The sequence below is a fragment of the Lagenorhynchus albirostris genome, chromosome 14, assembly GCF_949774975.1.
Source record: "Lagenorhynchus albirostris chromosome 14, mLagAlb1.1, whole genome shotgun sequence".
Classification (NCBI taxonomy): domain Eukaryota; kingdom Metazoa; phylum Chordata; class Mammalia; order Artiodactyla; family Delphinidae; genus Lagenorhynchus; species Lagenorhynchus albirostris.
In genome coordinates, this window is record NC_083108.1 from 27,443,465 (window position 1) to 27,470,827 (window position 27,363).

Consider the following 27,363-nt stretch of genomic DNA (forward strand, 5'->3'; position numbering starts at 1 on the left):
AGAAGTAATTCCTATCACTTTTTCTTGGCTGTGGAACTGGCCTCAAAGACCAAGCAGATGGTATAAGACACATCACCCATGCCCTTCCCTGACGATACAGGGCTCTTGATGGAGGTGCCCAAAGTATCCCTGCACAAAGAGGTACAAATGCCAACTCCACTGCCCTCTTAACAACTCAGACAGCCTCCTGGATGATCCCAAGTTAACCATGAGCCGCCATCACCCCCTTGCTCTGGCGAAGGCTCCAGTGAGGAGCCTTGTAGCCCACCACCCTGCTTATTAACTTGTGAAGATCCTTCAGCCTTCATGCCTCTCCCCGGAAAGCATCAGAGAGGACCCCATGCTCACTGTAGGTGACTCCAATTTACCACTGCAGCGTCTGGAAAAGTTGCGGAGGGAAGAAAGTCTGTTCCCATTGAAGGCCCATATCTCTGTGGCCCTTTTGCCAGCTTGCCTGGGTCCCAAGCATGCCTCCTCCCCCTCTCCCTGCCCCCAAAGACTGCAGGAGCTAAACCAATCGAGTGTGAGGATGGAAGGCAGCACCCTGCAGTCAGCCTGGCAACCTCGGGCAAATGGGAAATGGCCGGTGCTTTTGGCCAGTGCACATCCAGAGAAGAGGCAGGTGGTAGAGAGGTCAGGGCTGCAGCTGCTTTATCCACGGACACCCTTGGCCCAGACTTGCCCTCACACCTCCCAGAGTTTGGTCCTTAAGAACAGTGGATTCCACATGCTTTGAGATGATGGGTGTTTTGTTCCTTTTTCCCAGAGTTCCCAGCTGAAGGCTGTGCAGAGAGCCGATGGGGTAAGAGGAGGGCAGAGTGTGGGACAGTCACAGAGGAGACCCCAGGGGCCAGGGATACCGGGCTTCTCCTTGTTGCTGATTTGATGTTCCTGGGACCACAGGGTGGCACAGCCCAGACCCAGACTTGCCCTCTGGAATCCTTACTCCCAGCGAGGCCGGTGTGGGTGCTATGCTTGTCCAAGTTTAGATGTCCCAAGGTCGCTCTGCAGGGAGGAGCCTGTAACACGGCTCACACCTGTAGACAGCTTTGTACTGCCCCAAGTCCCTTCACATCCACTATTTCCTCAGACCTTGACAGCCCGAAGCCAGCAGAGAAGACTGTTACTGTTGGTGTTCAACAGTGGACGAACAGAGACCCGAAGAATGGAAAAAAGTGCCTTGGTCCACACAGCAAGTCGGTGACAGAACGAGGATGGAGCCTGGGCCTGGAGACCCCTCTGACCAGGGTCCTGCCTGCTTTACTATAGTGTTGTAGGTAAGCAAAGGCAAGACGAGCTTTGCAGAAGTGTCACCTGGGCTCACGTGCGAGTGCAGGCACACACACACACGTGCGCATGCGTGTAAAATGCTGCCCCGTTGACAGAAATATCTTTGGGGCTTGGAGACAGAAGTCCACGTAGGAGACCTCTGAGCCTCTGTGAGTAGGGTCCTGACCTCAGGGCGTTGCCAGGCTAGGGCTGCCAAGGTGCCTGGGAGCCAGGAAGGGCCATCCCAGCCAAGCCACATGTTGGCTTTCATTCCTCATGGTGTCCAGGGGATGCCAGTGGCCAATGGGCTCCTCAAGGTGAACACACGGCTGCTGGTGGACCCTGAGGACTCATCTGGCCCAAATTTTCATAATTGGACTCCTGAGCTTGGGGCCTGTGGACAGGAGAAAGTTGGCTGACCACCCAAACAGGAGGGGTCTCTGACTGCCCAAACCATAGCCCAGGAAGGGGCCGAAGGAGGGACGAGAGGGGATTCGGGGACCTGCATCCAACAAGGCCTGGAGACTAACTGAAGGTTGGAGGCAGGGCAGCGGCAGAACTTGCAGACCAGGGAGGGGACCACCTGGGTGACAGCATCCCAGAGTCTCTGTCTTCTCAAAGAGATCTCATCTGTGGCTTCAAAAACCATCTCTGGGGTCCTGACCTCCGGGTCGGGCCTCCTGCTAACCCTAACCGCTTTCCTGACTTCCGGGACATCCTCGTGGCCTCTCAAACATAAAGAGTCCACAGAGCTCGTGTGATCCTCACCACACACCACCCCCCATCTTCAGCTCAGTAGGTGGCACCCGGGGCGCCAGCTCCAGACCTGCTGGCTCCCTCCCTTGCTTGCGCTGCCCACTCTGGCCATCCCTGCCTCTGTCTGCCCCATCTCCCCGCCCTCTCTATTGCCATCTTCAGCCAAGCAACCTAGCCAGCTGCAGCCTTGGTCAACAGCCCTTAAAGGTCTCCTGGCCTCCACTCCTGTTCGGATGGGGCCACTTGTCTGCTTAAACCATTCACTGAGCTGTGCCTGGGTGGGAACGGCGCTACGGGAGTGCCCGGGCTTGTCTAAAGGGTCCTAGAGAAGGCTGTCATCCCCCGCCTGCCTCCCCCAAGCATCTCGGACAAGGTCTTGGAATTGGATGCTTTCTTCTTCTACACAGACCTTCACTTGGACAGACACCAAGAGGGGGGCAAGGTCAATGCTTCCTAGCTGAGTCTGTGAGCTCTCAACCAAGCCCTCAGAACCTCTAATGACATTCTGCTTGCAAAGCCTTCAGCAGGGTGTCTGGGAGAATGATTGCCTAATGGTGGCTTTTGTGTGGATCTGTTCTAGAATGCTGGGCACTATGAGAGGAAATGCAGCCTCCAGTGATCACAGCTAGGTGCAGAGATAAGGCAGACCCAGAAAAATGACCCTTCAGCACCACAGACACCAGGCAGCTGGTCTGGAAGATAGGCCAGTGTGAGGCCCACAGTCAGTGCTGGGAACGTGGGGAGCAGGTCAGCGTGGCCCGGTCTGGCTGCCAGGCTTGGTGGACTGAAGTAGGGGGGAAGGCTGCAGGGAGGGCCTGGACCCTGATCAGGGCTGGGACCCCAGCCCCAGCCCTTTGCCCATTCTTCCTTCTCAGGCTGCCCTCCACGAGGAGCCTGCACCCCTTGGCCAGGGGTGGACTACAGGGGGGCAGGGTGGGGGTGGGCGAGCTGACTTACCGCGGGGAGGCGTCCTGGGTGACTGGGTACTCTGTGTGAGGGACAGAGAGAGAGGAGGCATGAATCTCCATGGTAGCCTCTGGGCTACAAGCCCCGCTGTCCAGCCCGCCCCATGAGGAGAGTGGTCTGGAGGGAAAAGCTAGCCAGCAGGATGCGAAGAAGTGACCTGAAAGATGATGAATCACCGGGGAGGACAGGGAGTGAGGAGCCGACTTAGCAGGAGGACCTGCTTCTCTGAGGCCCCTGAAACACAGAATGCTTGGTGGGTTTGAAGACGCTGCCGGAAAGCCAGTGTGGCCCCAGCAAAGACGGTAGCCAGAGCAACTGTGACGAATTTTGGATTTCATCCCAGGAGAGCTTGAGGCTGGTGCTACTCACCTGGGTGGTCAGAGGCTCTGGGAAGTCTCCTCTCCGGGGCCCAGAGCAAATTTCCCATCCAGCTTAGTGACAGTAGGGAGGGGTGACGGCAGCTGTCTGAAGACGGCCTGCTAGTTCGAGCTTCCACTCTTTTACACATGCTGTTCCGTCTGCTAGGAGTACTATTAGCTCCTTGTTTTCCTAGCTCGCACCTGCTTATAGCTTTTGATTTAGCCTCCCCTTGTGTAAAGCCTTCCCTCCCGGCCCCCGTCTGGATGCCCCATCAGAGACAGGCCCACACTCTCTGGGCTTCCTTAGTACGTGGGCTGGTAGCACTTCTCTCTGCAGACTGCAATTATCTGCTTACTCCTCAGCACACACTCATCAGGAACCATGTCCTATTCATCTCTGTATTCCTAGCACCTATGCAGCACATTGTGACCGAATGAAATGGTGCTATTTGGGAAAGCCTGTGTGTGGTCGGAACCCTTCTGGATGAGTCATTAATGGGGTGCTGGTAAAGAGGTGGGCTCAGAGCTATATCGTCTGGGTCTACATCTCTGTGACTCTAGGCTAGAGGTAAGTTCCCTAACCTCTCTGGCCTCAGCTTCCTGATTGTAAAATGGGCTCACGCTGGTTCCCACCTCCTGGGCTTGATGCAGGGAGAGGAAAGTGAGATGATGCACAGGTGCATAAGTGATGTTCTGCTTGTGTCATGCCAGGTGGTCAGCCTAGAGGAGAGCCCTGGCCGCCCCTCGCACCCATCCTGGCCTGGGGCGCACCCACCTAGGCGGCGGCGGGCTGCGGCGCGGGCGGCCAGAACGCCGAGCAGCAGAATCACCTTGAGACCAAGCGCGCCGAGCGGGAGGGCGATTGCTGAGGCCCTGGAGGCACCGTGGAAACGGAACAAGTAGACACTGGCTTCGGCGCGGCCCAGGCTGTTGGAGGCCGCGCACGTGTAGCGGCCGTCGTGGGCCAGCGCGGGCAGCTCGGCGGTCACCTGATGGCCGTGATCTTGACCTGGGCTCGGCACGGAGGCCGAGCCGTTGCCCAGCGCTGGGCCGGACCAGGCGAGGGTGGGCGGCGGCTCCCCTTCAGCCGTGCAGAGCGCGTGGAAGGTGTGCGCCGGGCCGGGCAGCACCGAGATGTTGACGATCCGTGGGGCGGCTGCGGGCGACGGCCCAGGAGGAGCGGGAGGAAGCGAAGTGTGGTCAGAGCAGCGGCAGGCAAAGGGCAAGGCAAGGGCAAGGGGCAGCCTCCCCGTCCCCTGGGCTCCAGCCCAGAGCGCTGGAGAAGGGGCGGGGGAGCAGGTGATACGGAGAGGAAGGAAGAGGCACTCGGGCGCCACTATGCCTGGGTCCCAGTACCGGTGTGACCTTAGGCAAGTTATTCCGCCGCTCTGTGCCTTAGTTTCTTCACATGTAAAATGGGGATCACTTACGTTACGGGGCTGTTGAGAAGATTTGACAAGTGGGGTACCTGGGCAAGTGCTCTCTTAACGTCGTTACTATTGCGGTAGCACACGACTGGGGGCAGTCTGCTGGAGTGATTTCAAGGGCACCTCTCACTCCCAGACAGCCTCACCAGGACCTAGACTTGAGACGATTCACTGAATTGTTGGGACTGTGGGACTGGGGCGGACAAGCGCAAAGAAACTGAAATGCACTCAGAGAGGCGGCCCAGCCAGCCCAAGGGCACATGGGAGCTTCTTGGCAGCGTCAAACTCAACCCAGAACGCCTGGGTCCCCCACAGGGGGGCTCCGGGATTTTTACAAAGCTTCTCAGGTCATTCCAATGCTCAGCCAGGGTTGAGAACCACGGCTCTAGGATCCTGATTCCCACATCTTTACACCACAGGGTCTAGAGAAGCGCCGGGCACTTGGCGGGCTCCCTGTGCACCCCCTCTGTGCACACAGCCCACTGCAGTCCTTGCCATATTTAAGGTGACCGTTCCTTGTTTTTCTCCCCCCTAGTCTGAGAGCTGTTCGGGCATATTCACTCTCTACGAGCTTCATTACAAGGCCCAACCCAGGCCGCCCCCAGCCCTTCCTGGGGCCAGGATTCGGCGGCATTTTTTAACAACTTCCCGGGTGGCCCGAAGCCATCGCCAGGTGTGAGACCCCCTGCTCTAGAGAAAGGGGTGTGCCTGTTGTACCCCTTCCCATCCCAGCACAGAGCCCGCACCTAGGGAGCCCTCGGACGTGGCGGGGAGGCGGGCGGCGCGCTCACCGGTCACGCGGAGCCGGACGCCGTGGCGGCTCTCGTAGCGCTCGTGGACGTCGCCGGCAAACTCGACGCGGCAGAAGTAGCGGCCGTCGTCGGCCAGAGCTAGGCGCTCGACGCGCAGCGACAGGTCGTTGCGGCGCGGGTTGCCGAGCAGCCGGAAGCGGCCGTGCAGGCTAAGCGCCGTCTGGCAGAGCTCGCTGCTCCGCGCCGCCGCGCACCGGAACACCTGCGGGCCCGTGTATGGCTCGCCCGCCCGCCAGATGGCCGTGAGCGGCCCGTCGTAGTGGCGGTGCGGGTGTGTGAAGGTGCAGGGCAGCACTGCCGCCTCGCCCACCGCCGCACTCACCTCGGCCGGCAACTTCATGGACCAGCGCTGCGCCGGCGCACCTGCGGGCGGGCGGGCGAGAGGCAGGCGGCATGCGGCAACCCTGCCCGTGCCCTCGGGGGGCCTGGAAACCTCAGGAATTGGGAAGCGCCCTCCCTGCCCTCGGGGGTGGGGGGAGTCTGGAAAACCACCCCAGGACTCGAGAAGCATCTCTTGGGACTTTGACTGCCGTGACTTTGTAGGTGCCTGGACTCTCCCCCCATTTCCCTGGGACTATTTGCCTCACTCAGGGTGGTCCCACCTCACTTACAGGCCCAGTGACCCCAACCTCTTTCCCATCAAAACTTGCCCTGCTGCAGAAAAGCCCTGGGATCCCATGGTTACAGTACAGTCCCAAGACCACCCCCCCACCCCTGCCCCAGATGGCGACAATAATAAAGGCACTTACTGTGCAGCTCTGTGTTGAACAAGTTCCTAGTGGTATCTCTTTTAGTTCTCACAAATGATCCTAGAGGTAAGCAGAGTTATTCCCGGGTTACATGTTATAAACCGAGGCACAGAGAGTTTGAGGCCTGAGGTCACACAGCTAGGATGAGGCAAAGCTGATGTTCAACCTCAGGACTGCCTGACCTCACTGTGGCACTCTAGTGCACTAGGGCATGGAAACTTGGGGCTTATCCAAGCAGAGCAACACTCCCATTGACAGAGGGGAAACTGAGGCCTTGGGAGGCGGTGGTATGTTTTGAAGCTGGTGTGTTGAGTTGGTGGCTGAGATTCCTCTACAGTCAACCCAAGTGGGTTTCCCAAAAGGCCAGTGCCCAGACAGGGAGCTGAGGGAGGGGTGGACCGTCATGCTGCCTCCTTGCTTTGCACAAGTGCCTCTGGGCTCAACTTTCCTCACCTCCCATGTTGTGAGCCTCTGAAGTATGGTTGAGCTAAGGTCTGGAAGCTGCACTCTGCCTGCAGCTTACGGAGGGCTAGAGAGTCACCGCCTGTCTTGTTGCAGATGTGTGCTTCTCTGGGGGTGGGGTGAACGGGGTGGGTGGATGGGTGTCAGTGCTGGGAGGCTCAGGTCAGGGGGCCTGGGAGCCTCCTCCAGAAGGGAGGGACAGGCTTAGCCTCTAGTGCCCAGGTACAGTTCAGGAAAGGGATCTTTACAGGGAATAATATACCAGCCCCTATATTTCCAAAGGGCTTTGCAATTCACCAGGTTCTTTCACATGCTTCACATCACATGACTCCAAGTCCAGTGCTCTTTGCTCTGTGGGGTAGCCACACTTGTTTCTTGGGTGGGAATCTCCGCAGCCCACAGCTGGCAGACCCTCCTCCAGGGAACCCATACCATCTATGAGTAATCTACAGGTCAAGGCATTCCTTCTGCTCAGAACCAATGTTTCCTGCCCCTCACGTGACAGCCCATCGCTCTTTGGAGCCTTCGTCTTCCTTCCCTGTGACGGCCCTCTCGGGATCCCATCATGGCTATCCTGGACCCAGTAAGCCTTCCCTTCTCTGTCAGAGGTCCTAGTCCTTCACCTGCCCCTCTCCATCCTCACTACCAGCTTGGTACTTTCCTTGCAGTATAGTGTCCTGACCCCGGGGGCTCCAGGTGTGTGTTCCAGGCCAGGTAGAGTGGGGTATGAATTGGGTTGTGTGAGCTGTGCCTCATAGAAAACCTCAATTTGGGATCGTGCCGCGCTTGCAATGAAATAAAACCACAAGGTTCTTTTTTTTTTCCCCCACACAGTCTGTTTCTAAGCCAAATCTCCTTTCTTCTGGACAAGTGGAAGTACGCTTTTGAACCCAAGCGGGGGGACTTGACATATTTCCCTAGTAAGAGCTCGTTTGTTCAGTTAATAATCAAAGGGCCTAGTTCCAGATTTGAGAAACCCTTCCTGAAGGTTTTTCTCGTTCAGTCAGTACTTCTAGCTGCAGAAAGCATCTCCCAGTCTTGAGGCCCAGCCCCTGCCTCAGTTCTCCTGCGTTCCCACCCTCTGTGACCTCAGCCTCCTCTGACCTCCTGCATTTTTCAGGCATCGCAGAGCCAGGCACTGACTCCCCAGGGGTTGTTTACTGTTGTGCATTCATCAATTGGCCATCATTGATCGGACACATTCCCCACTGGAAGCCAGGCACTGGGATTAGAGCCAGGGCTACAAAGAGCAAGAGAATAATTTATCAGCCTGTTGGAGCTCACAGCTCAGTAAGGGTGACAGATCTGGGAACCCGTAGTTACACTAAAGCCTGCCAGGTGCTCTAATGAGGGACATGAACAATGTTCCCTCTGTCTGAACATGGTTCCTGGCCCCTTTCACTCACCAGCTCCCTCCTAGTCGTCCCCGGGCCTCAGCTGAGTCATCCTACAGCGGGAGGCCTTCACTGAGCCCTAAGCCTGGGTCTGGCACCCCTTCCCCATGCCCCAGGGCTGGCAGAAGTGCTTCCTCTGTATGGGCATTGCCTGTTCAACTGTATGTCTCGTCCAGGCACCCAGAAGCTCTGGGAGGGCAGGGAACATGTGTGGGGGTCATATTTGTGCAGCTGTTGCCTAGCACGTGCCTGCCACATAGTAGTTGATGTTGAATTGAATTGCTGAGAGAGAGCAGAAGGGAGGGTGCCCGGGCTGGCAGGAAGGGTGGGTGGGCAGGGGTTGATTGAAAGCCCCATGAGAAAGGAGCTGCCGCCTCAGCAGAGCCTTGAGAAAGGAGTGGGATTTGCTAAGCCCTGAAGTAGGCTAAAGGCATTCTAGGCAAAGGGTAAAATGGAAGTACGGACATCAGCATAGAGGTTGCAGGGCGTGAGAGGATAAGGGTGTCAGAGTACATGGTGCTTTGGGATTGTTTCCATAAGCGAAACAATCCATGGGGTGCTGTCATTAGCCCCCCTTCCGGAAAGGGGATCTGAGGCTCAGAGAGCCTGAGGGCCTTGGCAACGTCATTTGGCCAACCAGGCAGAGCCAAGCCTTCCCCTCGGAGTGTAACTGAGCAGGACCCTATGAGGTCTTCCCGGAACAGAGCCCCACCCATGTCCTCCGCCTGCCTTTCGTCTGTAGAAAAACCGTAGTCAAAGAATCAATTTAATCAGAAAAGTGAGAAAATGCAGAAAGAAAGGAAAACAGTCAAGCAACACAAAATAATTATACTTTAGCCAGGAAACAAATTCAAGGACCTCTAGTTCTTCCTCAAAGACCATAGGTAGTATTCTGAGCCAAGTCCTTTGAGCTGTTTTGCAGATACTGAAACTGCCACCAGGTGGGAGAAGTTAACTGTATGCTGCCCACAAGCAGGGAGACCCCAGACCAGCTGGAAGGTTGATGATGCTAACTCCTGATGACCTCACTGCCAACCAATCAGAAGAGTGTCCACGAGCTGATCACACCCTGCTCCTTGAACACTGTCAGACTCCTCACTACCCCCTCCAGGGCAGGACACACAGTTTTGAGGGCATTAGCCCACTGTGGCCCCCTTTGCCTGGCAAAGCAATAATGCTATTTCTTTCTACTTCACTCAAAACTCTGTCTCCTAGAGCAGAGTCCCCCAGGGAGGTTTAATCCGGCACCAGTGAACAGAGGCTGAATTTCGACAATAGGTGGGTCATGTTCAGACCTTGTCCCTGGACTCTGCTGCTCGAGGATGGCAGCCTAGATTGGGAGCATCTGATGTGTGGTACAAATGACAGGTCCGGGCCCTTCCCTCCCTGGCTGGGTTCTGCTCTGGGAGGAGAGAGGGCACACACAGGCCCTTTCACCAAGTGTGACAGTCTTGGCTCCGATTAGGGGGAGACTTGTGTTTCCTGTTTGTCTGCTGCATGGTGTTCCAAGAGGCGGGCACCTGGACTCACTTTTACACAGAGACCTTTGGTTGAGTTCACCCAGGGGACTTGAGGTGAATGTGGGAAGTCCCAATAGGAATTACCCAGGGAGCAAATGCATGTGCTCTGGCAGGAACCCAAGCTCCCCAGCCTCCTGGGACATTTACTATTCCCTCTGGCAGCTCCTGCATGTCTCTTAGGACAGGGCAGGGATAGCCCCCTGAACTGGAACCACAGCTCCTTTTGATAGGGTCTCTACTCTTCCTGCTTCATGTCTATCAACCTCCGGGGGTCAACAGGAGGCCCACATTCTTCCCCTTGTCCGAAATCCCTCCTCTCAATGGTGGGCCACTGGGCACGGTGAAGAGCATTCCAGCTTTGGTACGGCTGGACATGGGTGACATTCTCACTTGTATCAAGCACCCAGTCTGTGCCTGGCACTGTTCTAGACTCATCCACTTACAGGGAGATCTTTGGGCGAGTTGCTTAATGTCCCAGGTCTCAGGCTCCTCTGCTGCAAAATGGGGTACATAGTACTTTCCTCATAGGATTGAGGATTGAGGATGGAATGAAGTCACACGTGAAGGTCAACCGGACAGTGCTGACACTCAGCAAATGCTCAGTGATGTTAGTTCCCTCCTTCACTGGCCGTGCGAAGAGAGTGGGACCAGGAGGGAGCATGGGGGTGGTGCTAACCAGTGATGGGGAAGGAGAAGGGCTCTGGACGGACAGCTCAAGGCGATACGGGGTGGGGGTGGGGGTCAGGAAATTGATGCCGGAAACTGCACCATCTGTGGCTCAACTTGGCACCTTAGACTACACGTCATGCAATAGCGCAGGCCTTGCCCTTAACTCACCTGAAAGCTAGTCATTGATTCATGTACTTATTCACTCAATAGGTGTTTATTGAGGGTCTGTCTTGTGCTCGATACTGTGCTGAGTGTTGGGGATACAGCTATGGTGACAATCCGTGGCTGCCTCAGTGTGTTTACAGCCTGTCCATTGCCCAGCCATTGTTTGTTTTTCATTTATACATGATTCTAACGAGTTTGTTTAAGTAGCTCCCCAGATTTGGGAAATACAGGTTGAAAAGCTAGAAAGTGTCTTCTGTTTGTAGTCCATTGAAAGCAGCAAGGGGTGATATAATCAGCATTCAGTCGGGGAGGCAGTTTCAGTAAAAATAATGTGACGATCAGGACAGAAATGATAAAAGTACAGCACAAAAGGGACACTTTAGAGGAGGGGTAAGTGCAGAGGGCCTTGCGGCATCATGACACTGCAGCAGGCCAGTGAAACATTGCTCGCGGGGATGACCTGAGTCACCTTGGAAAGGTTCATTGCCATGAGAGGCGTGCCCCTCACATGGGGTCTCAGGCGTCTGTCTGGGGTTGTAGCCCTGACTAGACTGGCCCTGACTTTGTGACCATAGGTGAGTCCGCATAGCTCTCTGGCCTCAGTGGGCTCATCTGTCAAATGATGTCTCTAGATGCTTACTAAGGAGAATTTTAAATCTAAAAGTCTGTGTCCAAAAATGATAATTGGATAAAAATGACAAGGAAGCCTGGCAAGCATTTGAGAAATATGTCAATATAAAATTAACTGAAAGGCTTTTAGGTACTTAAAGTAAGCCATTGGCTGTTGAGAAAACTCAGCTACGCGGAAAGAGGCATCCACTCTTGCTGGTCCTGTGCAGCCATTTACTAAACTCTCCACATTGCTCCCTCATGCCCCCTGCGGTGATGATGCACATGGAGGGAGGGCTGGGGCTGTAGCACTGGGTACCAGCTTCCACGTAATCATAATCACGAGTCAACCGAGGGGTAGTTAACTCACCCTGGACCTATTATCCCAAAGCCCTGTCCCAGTGGTGTCAGGGTGGGACGAGAACTCTGCAGTAGAAACATCTGCAGAACCTGGATGGGCAGAAGTGGCAACTGGATGGATCAGAAATAGAGGCCTTGGCTTTGCCTGCAGCTAAACCAGATTCCCACCAGTTCCTTGGTGAGGAAGGAGGCAGGGATGTGCATGGGAGCCTCTCTGTAGCTCATGTGCAGTGCGTTCTGTGTGATGGCATTTATGTTAACTAGCGAGAAAACTGTTTATGATTTTGTATCTGAGCATGCGGCAGTCGCTGCCCATGGACCACAGATAGGAAAGCAAGCCAGTGGTGGCGGCTGTGATGGGATAATGGCCAATGGGGGTGCCCTCAGAGAGTGGCGCTTTAACAAGAATTAGGTCTGCTGGGGTGGGATTTTTGTGACAGGTTTCTGGAGGAAACAAGCATGGACATTGAGGGGGAGAAGGATGATGCCAGGCAGGTGCTTACCACGGACAGACGATGCCTCGTGGAGGGCTAGACTTGTGGCCCTCAGAGGTGGAGCGCCTCAGAGATCTGCTCCCCACCCCCTAGGAGGGCTGACATTATCAGCTAACGGGCAGCCAGTCTGATGAGCCCAGCTGTCTGTAAGGGGCTACCCTCCTTGGGGATACCTGGACATGTTAGTAGGGGTGTTCTCAGCGAATGACTCCAGGGGTGGCTTCTTGGGCATTGCGGCGCCTGAAGGGTCAGGAGAGGGTGTTTTGGGGCAAAGACAGATGTTCATCTTGGCCACCGGACCTCCCCAGTTAGGTGTGTGGCTCGAGCTGGGCAGTTGCCTTTCATCCGATTCCCTCCCGCACCTCAGTTTGCTCTCAGTAATTCTTCCTTCTGGGCCTGCATATAGTCCAGACAGGTTATCAGGGGGAGAAAAAGTGAGAATGGGGCAGAGACCAGAGGGGAGAGGAGGAAGCGGAACCAGGAATTCCATCCATCGGTGAGAAGCAGACCCCACAGGCTCCAGGGAGCTGGGAGACGCAAGTCAGGGAAAGGCCTGATTGTTCCCCTTCTGCCCTCGGGTTGTCCTGTTTCCCCTTTAACCCTTGCCTCTCTGGCCACTTGGTTGTGGAGCTGGCCCCTGTCGCCTGGGCTGACAGAGATGCAGAACCGCGGGTGGAGCCTGCCCGGGGGCAGCGTCCTCGCAGTGCGCTGCTCTTGGGAGTTCTGATTCCACCTGTCCCTGCCGTGCTCTAGCTCCCTGCACCCCTCCTCCTCCCGGGTAGGACTTCTGGGTCCCAGCTGCTGGCCGCAGGAGCCAGCAGGGGCAGAAGTGTCCCGGCTCATTCAGCCTCCATTTCCTTTTGGGCCCACGGCAGCAGTCCCTGACCTTTCCCCGCGTCCCAGATAAGCGCCCCATGTCCTTGGGTGACTGCTGTGAACTGTCTTGCCTCCTCAGTTTGTTTTTTTGCAGTGGTTCAGAGCTAGCCAAGTAAGTTCCTCTGAGCCCCAAGCTTTGCCCCAGGCTCACCACCCACTGCACGTAGGTGTAGGCGATGGCAAGGGCTGGGCTGGCACTCAGGAGACTCCAGTTCACATCCAGCCTGTGACACCCAGAAGTGCCCTGACCTCGCCGAGCCTCCCTGAAACAGGGAAAAGGGCCCCCACTTTGCAGGGCTGTGGGGAAGAGTAAATGAGCTGGGCGTTAAAAGCCTGGCACGACAGTCCTCGAGGATGACAGCTGCTGTGATTGACGCACCAGCTCATCAGAGACGTGGGGACCAAGGTCACTCAGTGGCCAGAGTTCCCAGACTACTGCTCTTCCCACCACCCCTCACCTCCCGCTTTCTAAAAGCAGATCTGGGGGAGACAGAAAGGAAAGACAAAAGAGAGTGTGAGGGCCCCTGGGAGATGAGGGGCTGCCCCAGGGTGCTGGGCGGGGGGGACGCCTGTGTGAGGGAGGAGTCACGGAAAGTGGAAGAGGGGGGTTTCCTGGATGAATTCCTCCACTTCACTTTTGCCAAAGGCCAGCCCTGGGCCCTGTGCTCAGAGGTGTGACAGGGATGGGACCGTGACCTGTGGCCACCTTGCTCTCAGGCCCTTGGGCTCCGGCCGCTTCCAGGCCCGCTGCCACGTGGAGAGGCTGCAGAGGCATTTCAGGAAGAGGCACGCTGCTCACCTAGTTTAAGAGCTCTTGGTCTCAGCGGTGAAGCAGCTGCCGGCCACGAGAAGAGGGGTCCCCTCGCCGACCCAGCTGCAGAGCTCCCACGTGTGCCCCACCTCCCCGGGGGGCCGCGGCATGCAGCTGGAGCATTTGTGTGGTCTGGGTTTGTACTTGAACATGTGCCAGCTCATGCTTCCCGTAAGTTTTTTTTGTCTTTCACTGATTCATAGCTGCTGACTCTTAGCAGGAGAAATAAGCCAAACCAAAACAAAAAAACCCCAAACCTAGTGTCCCTTGAAGTTATGTGACTTGAGCAACGTTTCATTACCATTTACTGCACAACCGCTGAGCGCCAGGACTGTGCTGGGGGCCTTCCACCCATGATCTAATTCTCCTTCAAGCAGCCACGAGGTGATGGGGACCCGCATTTACCGAGGCTCAGAGAAGTTAGGTAACCTGCTCAGGGCCACAGAGTTAGGAAATAGCAGAGCCAGGATTCACAGCCTTGTCTGACCTGTTCTCCTGTCTGCCCCAGGTGTGGGCAGGGTCACCTCTTCCAGCCCCACCCTCTACGTGGGACCCAACCCGAAATCATCCAGGAAGATGGCTGAGTTAAGTCAACTTGGGAAAAGGAAACCCCTCCCCTATCAGCCCCCACCACAGGGCTCTGTGGGTGGGACAGTGGGCAGTATGGGGTCAGGCGGTGGTGGCGTGTTCCCGTCTTGAGCCACATACCCCCAAGTTCAAATCCCAGTTTCACCCTGCACCGCCCACTGAACCTCTTGGTGCCTCAGTTTTCTCATCTGTGAAAAGGGAATATAATAGTTCCTCTCCCATAGGATTATGATGCTTGCGTGAATTGCTAATTAAAGGGCCCAGCACTTAATAAGAGCTATGCAGGCACTTGCTGTTAGTACTCAGTCCCGAACAGAACTCTACTCTGTGTTGAATGCTGGAGAGGAAGGATCAAAGGCCTGAGGAGAGGGAGTAAAATGCTAGAGAGGAAGGATCAAAGGCCTGAGGAGCGGGAGTTTATAATCCAGTTGTGGAGACAGGACCCCACCCAAGGAAGATTGACTAACAGCTTGGAACACCATGATGTCAGTGCTGTCACCATGTGGCACGTGATGGCCAATGGTTGTGCACATGGAGGCCTGGATGCCAAGTCCAGGAACACAGTCGTGAGGATGTCTCAGGCTGAGCGGGGTCGAGGAGAGGATTGGGGCCTGGACAGAGGGGCTCATGAAGGTTGTCTGTCATTATCCCAGTGGCCCTCGACTGCATCGTGCATCAGAATCACCCAAGATGGTTGAACATACAGATTCCTGGGCCCTGCTCCTGACATATTCTGATTCTGCAGATCTGGGGTGGAGCTGGAGAACCTGCTTTTTTTTTTTTTTTTTTCTTGATGTGGACCATTTTTAAAGTCTTTACTGAATTTGTTACAATACTGCTTCTGTTTTAAGTTTTGGTTTTTTTGCCGCGAGTCATGTGGGGTCTTAGCTCCCCGACCAGGGATTGAACCCGCACTCTCTGCATTGGAAGGCAAAGTTTTAACCACTGGACCGCCAGGGAAGTCCCAGAACATGTTAACAAATGCACGCCACTCCAGGGATTCTGATGCAGATGGTCCATGACCACCTTTTGAGAAATACTGTTCCCAGGGACACCGACTCCTTGAGCTAAGTGACCTTAAGTGAAGTGACATTGATACTTAAGCCTGCAGCAAAGGGTTCCCACTCACTTCTTGGGGTTCCTGCTGGGCGGTCAGGGTGCCCTCGATCCCTTGCCCTACTCCCCAAGTGAAGTCACCCCACCCTTACCCCAAACAGCCATGTGCTCTCCCCTCTTTCCCGGGGCTGTGCCCGTTAAGAAGCAAAGCACTTGGATGACAACACCACCCCCAGTCTGTCAGAGCCTGCGCTGTCCTCCCCAGAGCTGGCCCGTTATGCCCCTGGATCCTCACAGCAAAGGCCTGGGTGGGAGGCCTTTCTACAGGTAGAGACACTGAGGCCCAGAGGAGTCCAGGCACTGCCTCAAGTCACCAGGAGCCCAAGGCAAAGCCTGGACTTGAACTTCTGGCTTCTGTCACCACAGCCTCCCAAAGTGCAGCTCTCCCTTCCCCACAGGCCTGGAGGCCCTGGCAACCCAGCTGCCCTGAGCGCAGGGAGAGAAGACCGTACCTAAAATTTTGTGAGAATCTATTCTGTTCTGAAAATGCACCAGAGAGCAGAGTGGGAGACTCACCCATCAGGATGATGCACATCAAGGAGGCCAGGAGTTGGAAGGAACCTTCCATGCTATGAGGTATGGAGCCACCAGGCAGCCCCGCACTCAGCCAGGCCACTGGTGAGACCCCTGCTTGGCGTGGGTGTGGAGGAAGGAAGGTGAGAGGGGGTGGGTGGTGTGCCCAGGTCTGCACCCCTGCCGGGCTCTGCGGGTGATGGAGGAACTGGGGAGAGGCAGCCAGGCGGCTCTAAGTATGATTAGATGAGACCCGTGGGGTTTAGTCATGTGGAAAACCAAGAGAGGAACCACTCGGATGATTCTTCAGGACGGGAAACAGAGAAGTGGACAGGGAAGATGCAGGACCCTTTCCTGTGGCCGCTGTCCCTTTGAAAAATCTGCTGTTCTTTTGCTTCCTTCACTCCCTCTCTCCCTCCTCCCCTCTCCCTCCCTCCTTCTCTCTTTCCTTCCCTCTCTCTTTCCCTTCCCACATGTTTAGTGTGCCAGGATGGGTTTTCATCCTGGTGAAGCTGTTTTACTGTGGCCATATAGGTTTTGAAGTGGGGATTATTGATGGAAGGAAAAAATCGTCTCCAAAATGTAATCATTATTGACAATGGTTACATTACCAAGCAGCATAAATGGGAAATAGTAAAATTATTAAGCAAATCAACCCAGACAAGCATGTCAAAATGCTCAGAACATCAAAATGCCAGATTAAAATATCCTGCTACAGGGGCAGAATCTCAGTATCTGTTGCAAGGAGATAATCGGGAAACTGAACAAAAAAGTGGCCAGGTTGGGGGCTGGCAAGGATGAGCCAATCCTTGAGTAGGAGGAGGTGTTTTAGTTCAGATAAAGGTTAATCTACTGGGGAAAAAAAGCGATTCCCAAATATAATGGATTAAAAAAAAAAATAGAAGGTGACTTCTCTCCCGTGTATCAGTCCCAAGGTGAGCTGTTTATACTGGCAGGTGGCCTTACTTCTCATGGTCATTCAGGGATCTAGGTCCCTTCATATCATCACTCTGCTAGCCTTCCCCCCAGGGGGTTGTTAATGCCTTCAAGGTTGAAGCTGGCTTGTTCAAGGTCTAGCTTGTGTGAAGGGGAAAGATAGAAACTCTAAGTCTTGTCTAAGGCTCGCCTTTTCTTTATCCAGGATCCAAAGATTGTACACATCACATCCACTCACATCCCATTGGCCCAAACTTAGTCATACAACCACACCTACTGCAAGGGAGGCCTGGAAATGTGGTCACTACTAGGTAACCATATGGTCAAGTTAAAATTTTATTACCAGGGAAGAGGGAACAGATGTTGATGGATAGTTACCTATCTCTGCCACAGATATTTGCTATAACTCCAGAAGACTAAACTTTGCAGAATAATTTATTCCATAAACTCTAAAATGTCATTGAAAGATGCACCTTTGTTTTATATACCACTAAGAGAGAAAAAAATTTCTAGCTTTTTATAAGATGCCACTGAGTGCAACATGTATCCTGATCTCAGAAATGTTAAAGTGTAAAAACAAGTACATCCTAGAATTGATGAATATAATTCATTTTTAGCTGTTTGTATTTTTTGATAATACAGTCTCAATAAGAAAAGGCCAGCCTATTTCCCTATGCTGAGAGGAGCCATAGGAAAGAGGCACGTCTGTGCTTAGGCCAAGGTTTTAGATGGAGGCCAGGCATACAGATGGTAGCAGGGATTGAAACGAGAGGCTCCTGTGGGGAGTGGGGCCTTTGTGAGAGTCTCTCCTTTGCCTTCCTCTTTGTCTATCTTGGCTAACCTCTGACCACCCGATACGTTCCCCTTCCATGGCCACTTGTCACTTCCTGTGTACCTCTTGTTTCCTTAACGTAAGGATCCAGCCAGAAAAATGAAACCCCTGCGAAGTGCTGAACATGGAGGGGGACTGGATATAGGTAGCTGGTAATACAGAAAATTGAAGGATGAAAGAGAAAATAGGAGATTCTGACATAGCCCAGATATTAGTAACTACAGGAAGTAGCTACCACTCCTAAGGTTGGGGGGGCCGGGTGGGGAGAAAGGAAGAGGTGAGGTTACTGAGCAGTCGGAGCTTAGAAGCAGGGCCCCTGCACAGCTGCTGGTCAGATGGATGAAGGGGGCACCGTGTGCCTGATGCTCAGACTACAGGCTGAGGAGCGGCAGAGACACGGCTGGCTGATGCTGTACCTCTGAGGGGGTTCCGCAGGTTGGATTGCTAAAAGAAGCTGAAGGCTGGACCTAGAGATTTTGCAAGGCACTGGAGCAATACTAACAGGAACTGGAAGCCCTCCTCCCATCTCCTCTCTCTCTAGTGCCTTCCATCAGCTAGCAAGTGTGTCTGAGAAATGTGGTTTGCAGAGTCCTAGCCTCAGCACCTAGAGCAGAGTGTAGAAATGTAGGCTTGAGGCCGAGAGCCGAGGTGTAAATACACAGTACTCAACTGGACTGTAAACCCTTCCCGGAAGCCCTTCTTCCATATGTCTGGGGCAGTGTCTAGCATAGCTCCTGGCACATGATATGGGTTCAAAATTATTTTAATTTGAGCTGTTGAAAGTACTGTTTAGTTAATTCAGGAATGAAAAAGGGACCTTACTAGAGAATTCACAGGTGTTAAAAAAAAAAACAAGAGGATATTATGAATAATTCTATGCCTGTAAATTCAACAACTTGGATGAAATGAACCAATTCCTTGAAATACATGAACTATCAAAACTTACTTTAGAAGAAATAGATAATCTGAATAATACTATATCAAGCTAATTAGATTCATAGTTTAAAACCTTCCAACAAAGAAAACTCTAGGCGCAGATGGTTTGGTGAATTCTACCAATATTTAACAAAGAGCTAATCCCAATTCATAATCTCTTTCAGAAAAGGGAAGAGGAGCACACATTTCCCAACTCATTTTATGAGGTCAGTATTACTCTAATGCCAGAAAAAGACACTACAAGAAACAAAAACTACAGATCGATATCCCTCATGCACAAACAATTCTAAAACAAAAGTGTTAGCAAATTGAACTCAACGATATACAAAAGGGATAATACATCACAACCAAGTGTGGGTTATTTTAGGAATGCAAGGCTTGTTCAACTTTGAAAAATCAATCAGTGTTATTCACTAAAGTAACAGCCTAAAGAGGAAAATCATATGATTATTTCAATAAATGCAGAAAAAGCTTTTGACAAAATTCGACACTAATTCATGATAACTTTCAGCAAACTAAGAATAGAAGGAAAGTTCCCTAACCTGATAAAGAGCATCTACAAAAGAACTATAGCTAACATCATACTTAACAGTGAAAGACTGAATGCTTTCCCCCTGAGACTGGAAGAAGGCAAGCATGTCTTTTAACCACTCCTGCTCAACCTTATACTACAAGTCCTAGTCAGTCTAATAAGACAAGAAAAAGAAATAAAAGATACACAAGTTGGAAAGGAAGAAATAAACTGTCTCTATTAGCAAACAACATGGTTACTTACATAGAAAATTTTTAAAAATGGACCAAAATACCCCTCCCAAAACTAATAAGTGAGATTAGAAAGGTCACAGTATAAAAGGCCAATATACTGAAATCAATTATACTTATATATAGTAACAATGAATAGTTGGAATTTTAAATTAAAAAATTCCAGAATCATTTACAATAACATAAAAGAACCCCCAACAAGTACTTACATAAATACCTAAAAAGAAAAAAACACATGCCAGATCTGTATGCTGAAAACTGTGACACACTGATCAGAGTGTTTCAAACAAGACTTAAATACGTGGAGAGATATACTGTTTCATTGTTCAAAAGTTTCATTATTGTTAAGAAGTCAGGTCAATTCTCCCCAAATTAATCTATAAATTCAACACAATCTTAATCAAAATATCAATGGGTTCTTTTTGATAGATCTCTATAAGCAGATTCTAAAATTTATATGGAAAGACAAGGGAACTAGAATAGCCAAGGTTTTGTTTTGAAAAAGAGAACAAGTTATAAGGACTATCATTATCTGAATTCAAGACCAAATATAAAACTGTAGAAATTAAGATAATGTGGTACTGGTGTAATGATAGCTACAAAGATAAATGAAACAGGGTAGAGAGTCCAGAAAAATAAATAGGCAACTGATTTTTGACAAAAGTGATAAGGTAATTTAATGGAGAGAGGATAGTCTTTTCAGCAAATGCTGTTGGAACAGTTGTATGTCCACATACATACATACACACGTAAATAGAACCTTGACCCATAGCTCACACCTTATACAAAAATTAACTAAAAATACATCATAGATCTAAATGTAAAACTATAAAATTTCTACGAGGAAACATAGAAAAAAGTCTCTGTAACTTTGGGTTAGGCAAAGAGTATTTAGGTGCAACACCAAAAGGATATGTTAAAAAATTGATAAATTGGATTTTGTTAAAAAGACACTGTCAAGGGGATGAAAAGATAAGCTACAGACTAGGAGAAAATATTTGGAAAGCACATCTCTAACAGAGGCTCTATAGCCAGAATGCACAGAGAACTCTCAAAGGTCAACAATAAGAAGATGGTAATCATAATGATCATGATCATGACGATGATGATCATCATCATCAACCCCAAATGAGAAGATTTGAACGGATACGTCACCAAAGAAGATACACACATGGCCAGTAAGTACATGAGATTATGCTCAACATCATTCGTCATTAGGGAAATGCAAATTAAATTCATAATGAGTTAGCACTACCCATCTTTTAGAATGACTAAAATAAACAAAACTGACAATACCAGATGCTGATGATCAGAAGAACAGCTGGACACTTATACTTCACTGGTGGGAATGCAAAATGGTAAGGCCACTTTGGCAGTTTGTCAGTTTCTTAAAAGGTTAAAAATACACTTACCATATGACCCAGCAATTCCACTACTAGGTATTCCCCCAAATGGGATGAAAATTTATGTTTACACAAAGCCTGTGTGAAAACGTTTATAGCACCTGTATTCATACTCACCCCAAACTATAAACAACCAGATGTCCTTCAATCAGTGAATGATAAAGTATTGCACATGCATACAAGAGAGTGCTACTCAGAGGTAACAAGGAACAAACTACTGATTCAAACAACAGCATGGATGGATTAAATGCATTTTGCTAAGTGAAAGAAGACAGACTCAAAAGGGTACATATTGAATGATTCCATTTATATGATATTCTGGAATAGGCAAAACTATAGGAATGGAAAACAGATCAGTGGTTGCCAAGGGTAGGGGTTCAGGAAGTGGTTGACTACAATGGAACTGCATGGAGGGATTTCATGATGATGGAACCGTTTAGTATAGTGACTGTGTTGGTGAACACGTGACTCTATGCATTTGACAAAATGCATAGAATTATACACTGCAAAGAATGAATTTTACTGTATGTAATTTAAAAAGTCAATGAGGATATGGGGGCAGAACCCAAAATGGAATATAAGTCACAACAAGGCATCTAAATATGTTACAGAAGAATAACCTAACCCGCTGGAGAGAATAAAGAACTAGCTTAAATTACTTTGGAAAACAGTTTTGACTCAATAAGGTTAAAGACAAAGAACTCTACATAGACACTGTACTCCAGTTAGTAAATTTCTCATAGGGATATGGGTTAGAGATTCTGAAACTACTTATGTGTACACTAAGATTGAATAAATAAGTAGATTTAATGTAGATAATGAGAGCCAGATTTCTCTCTGCTGGAGAAAAAAGTTATAATTAAGAAAGGGGGAATGCTAGAATGAACCTTGTAACATTGGATTGGAATTGGAGGTAAAAGTATGAAATCTTGGTTTAAAATGTATATATACAGATAGATAAAAAAGAATGTGTGTGTGTGCCTGGGATAGTAGCGGTCTAGACACCATGATACCCCTGAATCAACAGGCACACCTAGTGTCCATATCTTCGTTTCTAAATAAAACTCTCCAATATAAGGACTCAGGGATCCTTGAGAGAAGCAGTTGATTCCAGGGCAGGGGAAATACAAGATGTGTCTGGGTCATCTGGTAGTACCAGAAACTAAGGAAGTGCTAAAATAAAGGATGGGGACAAATTGAAGGAACTCTTCAATAATGTCCAAAGCTAAAATAAATTTGAACAAAATAAATAACAATAGTATTAGGTTATAATCCATAGAGTAGAATAAATATGAATCTATACTGGTATAAGTGAACAACTGAATAACTATATTTTAAAAAGTTCTCTCATCCTTATCTTTTGCTCTTTGGAGTGAGAAGTGAGAAGCTGTCCTCTCCAACCCTGCAAAGACCTGCATTGGGACTTTCTCATTTCCTTTCATTTCTGCTTGTAATCTGGCCAGTTCTTTCCTGAGTTCATATCTTCCTAGTAATACCTTGACCTTGACAATGAACACACACTCTACTAATGCTCTAATTTTTTAAAACCTCTTTTCCTAGAGCAACAAGTATATTAGGTATATGATCTGTCTACCAAGTTATCACTGTTAAAAACTGACCATCTTTCCAGTCTCCAATATCAGTTTTTCAGCCTATTTACCACCAAACTGCTAAGCCAATGGCACATAATATTAGGATTGCTTTTTTTTTTTAAAGGAAGCTCCCCACTTCTAGTATCAATTTCTGCATCAATCATGCCTCAAAGATGAGCTAGGTTATATGTGGTAACTAATAGTCCCTGCATCTTAGGGGCTTAAAGCAACGAATGTTTACTTCCCGCTTGCTCTACCCTATTGACCACTGTGAGCTGGTGGTGGGGTACTCTGCCTGGCATAGACATCACTCAGAGATGAGGTTGACAGAGTCAACCGTTTTATGATACCTACAGCTCAACACTAGGCTTCAGGGTTTCCCGATACAGGGAACAGAGACCCAAGTTCTAGAAATTAAATTCTTCACTTCATTGGCAAGAACTGTCATCTGGACACACGTAACTTCAAGAAGGCAGGAGACTACAATCTTTCATGTACCCAGAAGGAGGGCTGGACCAGATGAATGTTAGTATTCTGCCAATAGAATCCCATTTTTTTTTCAGTTGACAATATGCCTAGCCCATGGCAATTCTAAACTACTTTACCAGATATTTATCATCCTTTCTTCTCCCTCTGCTTTTGTCTCATAGCCCATTTCTGACAAATGAAACACAACAGAAAGTCTGGTGAGGAACTTCTGGGAAAGTTTTTGATTCCTGGATAAAAAGAGAAAAACTGGTGAAGAGAAAGTCTTTAACCCTCATCTCTTTTTTTCCTAGTATTAGGATGTGATGTCTGGAGCTGTGGTAGCCACTTTGTGATTATAAGGCCCTAACTACTAGCATGAAAAGCCAACATGTGGAGAACAAAGTGGAAGGATAGAAAAGACCTGAGTCTTTGATGACATTTGGATTTTTTATTGTATTTCAGATTGATTTTCACAATGTCTGCATACCAGTGCATCATAAGTGCTTGCTTAATTGAATCATACATTTTACCCTCTATCATAACACTATTTTTGTCTGTGTCTGTGTGGGTCTTATTACCTCAACCATAGTTTACAGCCCCTCCTTTGCGCCCCTTTCTTAGCACCCTTTGCTTTCCTTATAAGAGCTCTTATCTCCCTGGTTTGACATATTCTCCTTTTTTCAATCTAATATTTATTATTTAGGCTAACCAAATGAATATTAGAATATTTCTTTGTGTCTTTGGGATTAAAATTTTTGCTTTATCTTTCTATGGGCATTTTGTTTTCTGAACACCTGTGATTAGTTTCATAATGATATGAAAAGACAGAAATAATTTTAAGCCAGCACAGTTTTTAAATTTTTTAAAAAAATATTAAAAAGTTGAAGTGTAGTTAATTTATAATATTGTGTTAGTTTCAGGTATACAGCATGGTGATTCAGTTATTGTTTTCAGATTATATTCCAATATAGGTTATTACAAGATATTGATATAATTCCCTGTGCTATCAGTAAATCCTTGTTTCTTATCTATTTTATGTATATTAGTTTGTGTCTGTTAATACCATACTCCTCATTTGTCACTCCCACCCTCCCTCTCCCCTTTGGTAACCATAAGTTTGTTTTCTATGTCTGTGAGTTTGTTTTTGTTTTGTATACTGGTTCATTTATATTATTTTTTAGTTTCCACATATAAGTGATATCATAGTATCTGTCTGACTTCACTAAGTATAATATTTTCTAGGTCCATCTATGGTGCTGCAAACCTCTTTTTTTTTTTTTAAGCCCGTCTGCCCCATTTTATGATACTCCCCAAAAGCAGAGGCCATCTTTTTTCATTTTTTTTCTTCTTCAACATCTAGCACACAGGACCTCAAGACCATGGTTATCTAATTACTTAATATAAAATACACCTGTTTTCCCTTGTTATTTTTACAAGACATGGTACACTCAGGAAATGCTTGTGGGATGCCCATCCTCTGGTAGTGTGAGCTCCTTGCTCTTAAAGAACAGGTTTAGATTTTAATCTATCATTCACACCTTCTGAAGAGCTGAGTGCCTAAGCTAAAGTGTCTGAACAAGTGAAAATATAGCCTATCTTTGGACTTTGGTTTCTCCCCTCATTGGAGTTATCAGCTTTCCTGTTCATGGCTGAGCTCAAAGCCAGGAGTCTTCAGGTCTCCAAAGACTTCAAAATCAGATGCTTGCAAAGTCCTACTGAGTCTCTGCCCATGATCATGGGCCAGGATGCTGACACAAGTCCTCTGTCAAGGACCTATTGTGACAAGATGTGACTCTGCTCCATGAGGCTGGCCAGTGAGCCTCCTAGCCCAGCCTCAAAGGCCAAAGGGGGCGGCAGAGCTTGGCTCAAGGGCTAATTAGAGGGCTGATTGATGTGGGGGGGGGGTGCGGACAAGGCCCAGGGTGGTTGGAAGCAGGCAAGACAGAGTAGGAGATCTGGTAAAGGAGTTTCCGAAGAGGCAGATGGGGCAGCAGCAGGTGGAAGCCCGATGGGACCCTCTCCTGTTGCCCTGTGTCAGGCCCCAGTGCCTCAGGACCAGAAAGACGTAAATCAGGGCCAAGTGTGGGCAGACGGTGCAGGAAGAGCTGTTGTCCATCCACACACCACAACAGGGCTTGAGGAGGAGCAGGAGGACTGTATACACACACATGCACACACGTTATATCTATGTATCTGTATATACGATAACACATATACATATATGCATAACTTATAGATGTACATACACATAGTAGCTTCTCATTTGAATGGTTCTTCACTTTTTTTGTTTTGTTTTGTTTTTTGTTTGTTTGTTTTTATTTCCATTACTCTAGGAGGTGGATCAAAAAAGATACTGCTGTGATTTACGTCAAAGAGTGTTCTTCCTATGTTTTCCTCTAAGAGTTTTATAGTGTCCAGTCTCATATTTAGGTCTCTAATCCATTTTGAGTTTATTTTTGTGTATGGTGTTAGGGAGTGTTCCAATTTCATTCTTTTACATGTAGCTGTCCAGTTTTCCCAGCACCACTTATTGAAGAGACTGTCTTTTCTCCATTTTATAGCCTTGCCTCCTTTGTCATAGGTTAGTTGACCATAGGTGTGTGGGTTTAGCTCTGGGCTTTCTATCCTGTTCCATTGATCTATATTTCTGTTTTTGTGCCAGTACCATATTGACTTGATTACTGTAGCTTTGTAATGTAGTCTGAAATCAGGGAGTCTGATTCCTCCAGCTCCGTTTTCTTCCCTCAAGACTGCTTTGGCTACTCGGGGTCTTTTTTTTCATTTTTTGTTTTTGTTGCGGTACATGGGCCTCTCACTGTTGTGGTCTCTCCCATTGCGGAACACAGGCTCCGGACACACAGGCTCAGCGGCCATGGCTCATGGGCCTAGCCACTCCGTGGCATGTGGGATCTTCCCAGAATGGAGCATGAACTCGTGTCCCCTGCATCGGCAGGCAGACTCTCAACCACTGCACCACCAGGGAGCCCTACTTGGGGTCTTTTGTGTCTCCATACAAATTTTAAGATTTTTGTTCTAGTTCTGTAAAAAATGCCATAGGTAATTTGATAGGGATTGCATTGAATCTGTAGATTGCTTTGGGTAGTATAGTCATTTTCATAATATTGACTCTTCCAATCGAAGAACATGGTATATCTCTCCATCTGTTTGTATCATCTTTAATTTCTTTCATCAGTGTCTTATAGTTTTCTGCATACAGGTCTTTTGTCTCTCTACATAGGTTTATTCCTAGGTATTTTACTCTTTTTGTTGCAATGGTAAATGGGAGTGTTTCCTTAATTTCTCTTTCAGATTTTTCATCATTAGTGTATAGGAATGCAAGAGATTTCTGTGCATTAATTTTGTATCCTGAAACTTTACCAAATTCATTGATTAGCTCTAGTAGTTTTCTGGTAGCATCTTTAGGATTCTCTATGTATAGTATCATGTCATCTGCAAACAGTGACAGTTTTACTTCTTCTTTCCCAATTTGTATTCCTTTTATATCTTTTTCTTCTCTGATTGCCATGGCTAGGACTTCCAAGACTTTGTTGAATAATAGTGGCGAGAGTGGACATCCTTGTCTTGTTCCTGGTCTTAGAGGAAATGCTTTCAGTTTTTCACCATTGAGAATGTTATTTGCTGTGGGTTTGTCGTATATGGCCTTTATTATGTTAAGGTAGGTTCCTTCTATGCCCACTTTCTGGAGAGATTTTATCATAAATGGGTGTTGAATTTTGTCAAAAGCGTATATTGAAGAATCCTTTCATCCCTGGGATAAATCCCACTTGATCATGGTGTATGATCCTTTTTTTTTTTTTTTTTTTTTTTTTTTTGCTGTACGCGGGCCCCTCACTGCTGTGGCCTCTCCCGTTGCAGAGCACAGGCTCCAGACGCGCAGGCCCAGCGGCCATGGCTCACGGGCCCAGCCGCTCCACAGCATGTGGGATCTTCCCGGACCGGGGCACAAACCCGTGTCCCCTGCATCGGCAGGCGGACTCCCAACCACTGCGCCACCAGGGAAGCCCGGTGTATGATCCTTTTAAAGTGTTGTTGGATTTCTGTTTGCTAGTATTTTGTTGAGGATTTTTGCATCTATGTTCATCAGTGATATTGGCCTGTAGTTTTCTTTCTTTGTGACATCTTTGTCTGGTTTTGGTATCAGGGTGATGTTGGCCTCATAGAATGCGTTTGGGAGTGCTCCTTCCTCTGCAATTTTTTGGAAGAGTTTGAGAAGGATGGCTGTTAGCTCTTCTCTAAATGTTTGATAGAATTCTCCTGTGAAGCCATGTGGTCATGGACTTTTGTTTGTTGGAAGATTTTAAATCACAGTTTCAATTTCATTACTTGTGATTGGTCTGTTCATATTTTCTATTTCTTCCTGGTTCAGTCTTGGAAGTTTATACCTTTCTAAGAATTTGTCCATTTCTTCCAGGTTGTCCATTTTATTGGCATAGAGTTGCTTGTAGTAGTCTCTTCGGATGCTTTGTATTTCTGCGGTGTCTGTTGTAACTTCTCCTTT

The 27,363-nt window shown here is 49.0% G+C and overlaps 1 protein-coding gene across 1 annotated transcript; it reads right to left on the reverse strand.

Moving 5' to 3' along the window:
* Positions 1 to 1,343: 1,343 nt before the first annotated feature.
* Positions 1,344 to 15,970, reverse strand: SIGLEC15 (sialic acid binding Ig like lectin 15). Its single transcript, XM_060170500.1, has 6 exons — positions 15,919 to 15,970; positions 6,339 to 6,398; positions 5,569 to 5,952; positions 4,126 to 4,506; positions 2,983 to 3,013; positions 1,344 to 1,663 (listed from the first exon to the last, which is right to left on the reverse strand). Exons 1-6 carry the CDS (start codon positions 15,968 to 15,970, stop codon positions 1,582 to 1,584), a joined length of 990 nt encoding a protein of 329 aa, XP_060026483.1. The 3' UTR covers positions 1,344 to 1,581.
* Positions 15,971 to 27,363: the final 11,393 nt, after the last annotated feature.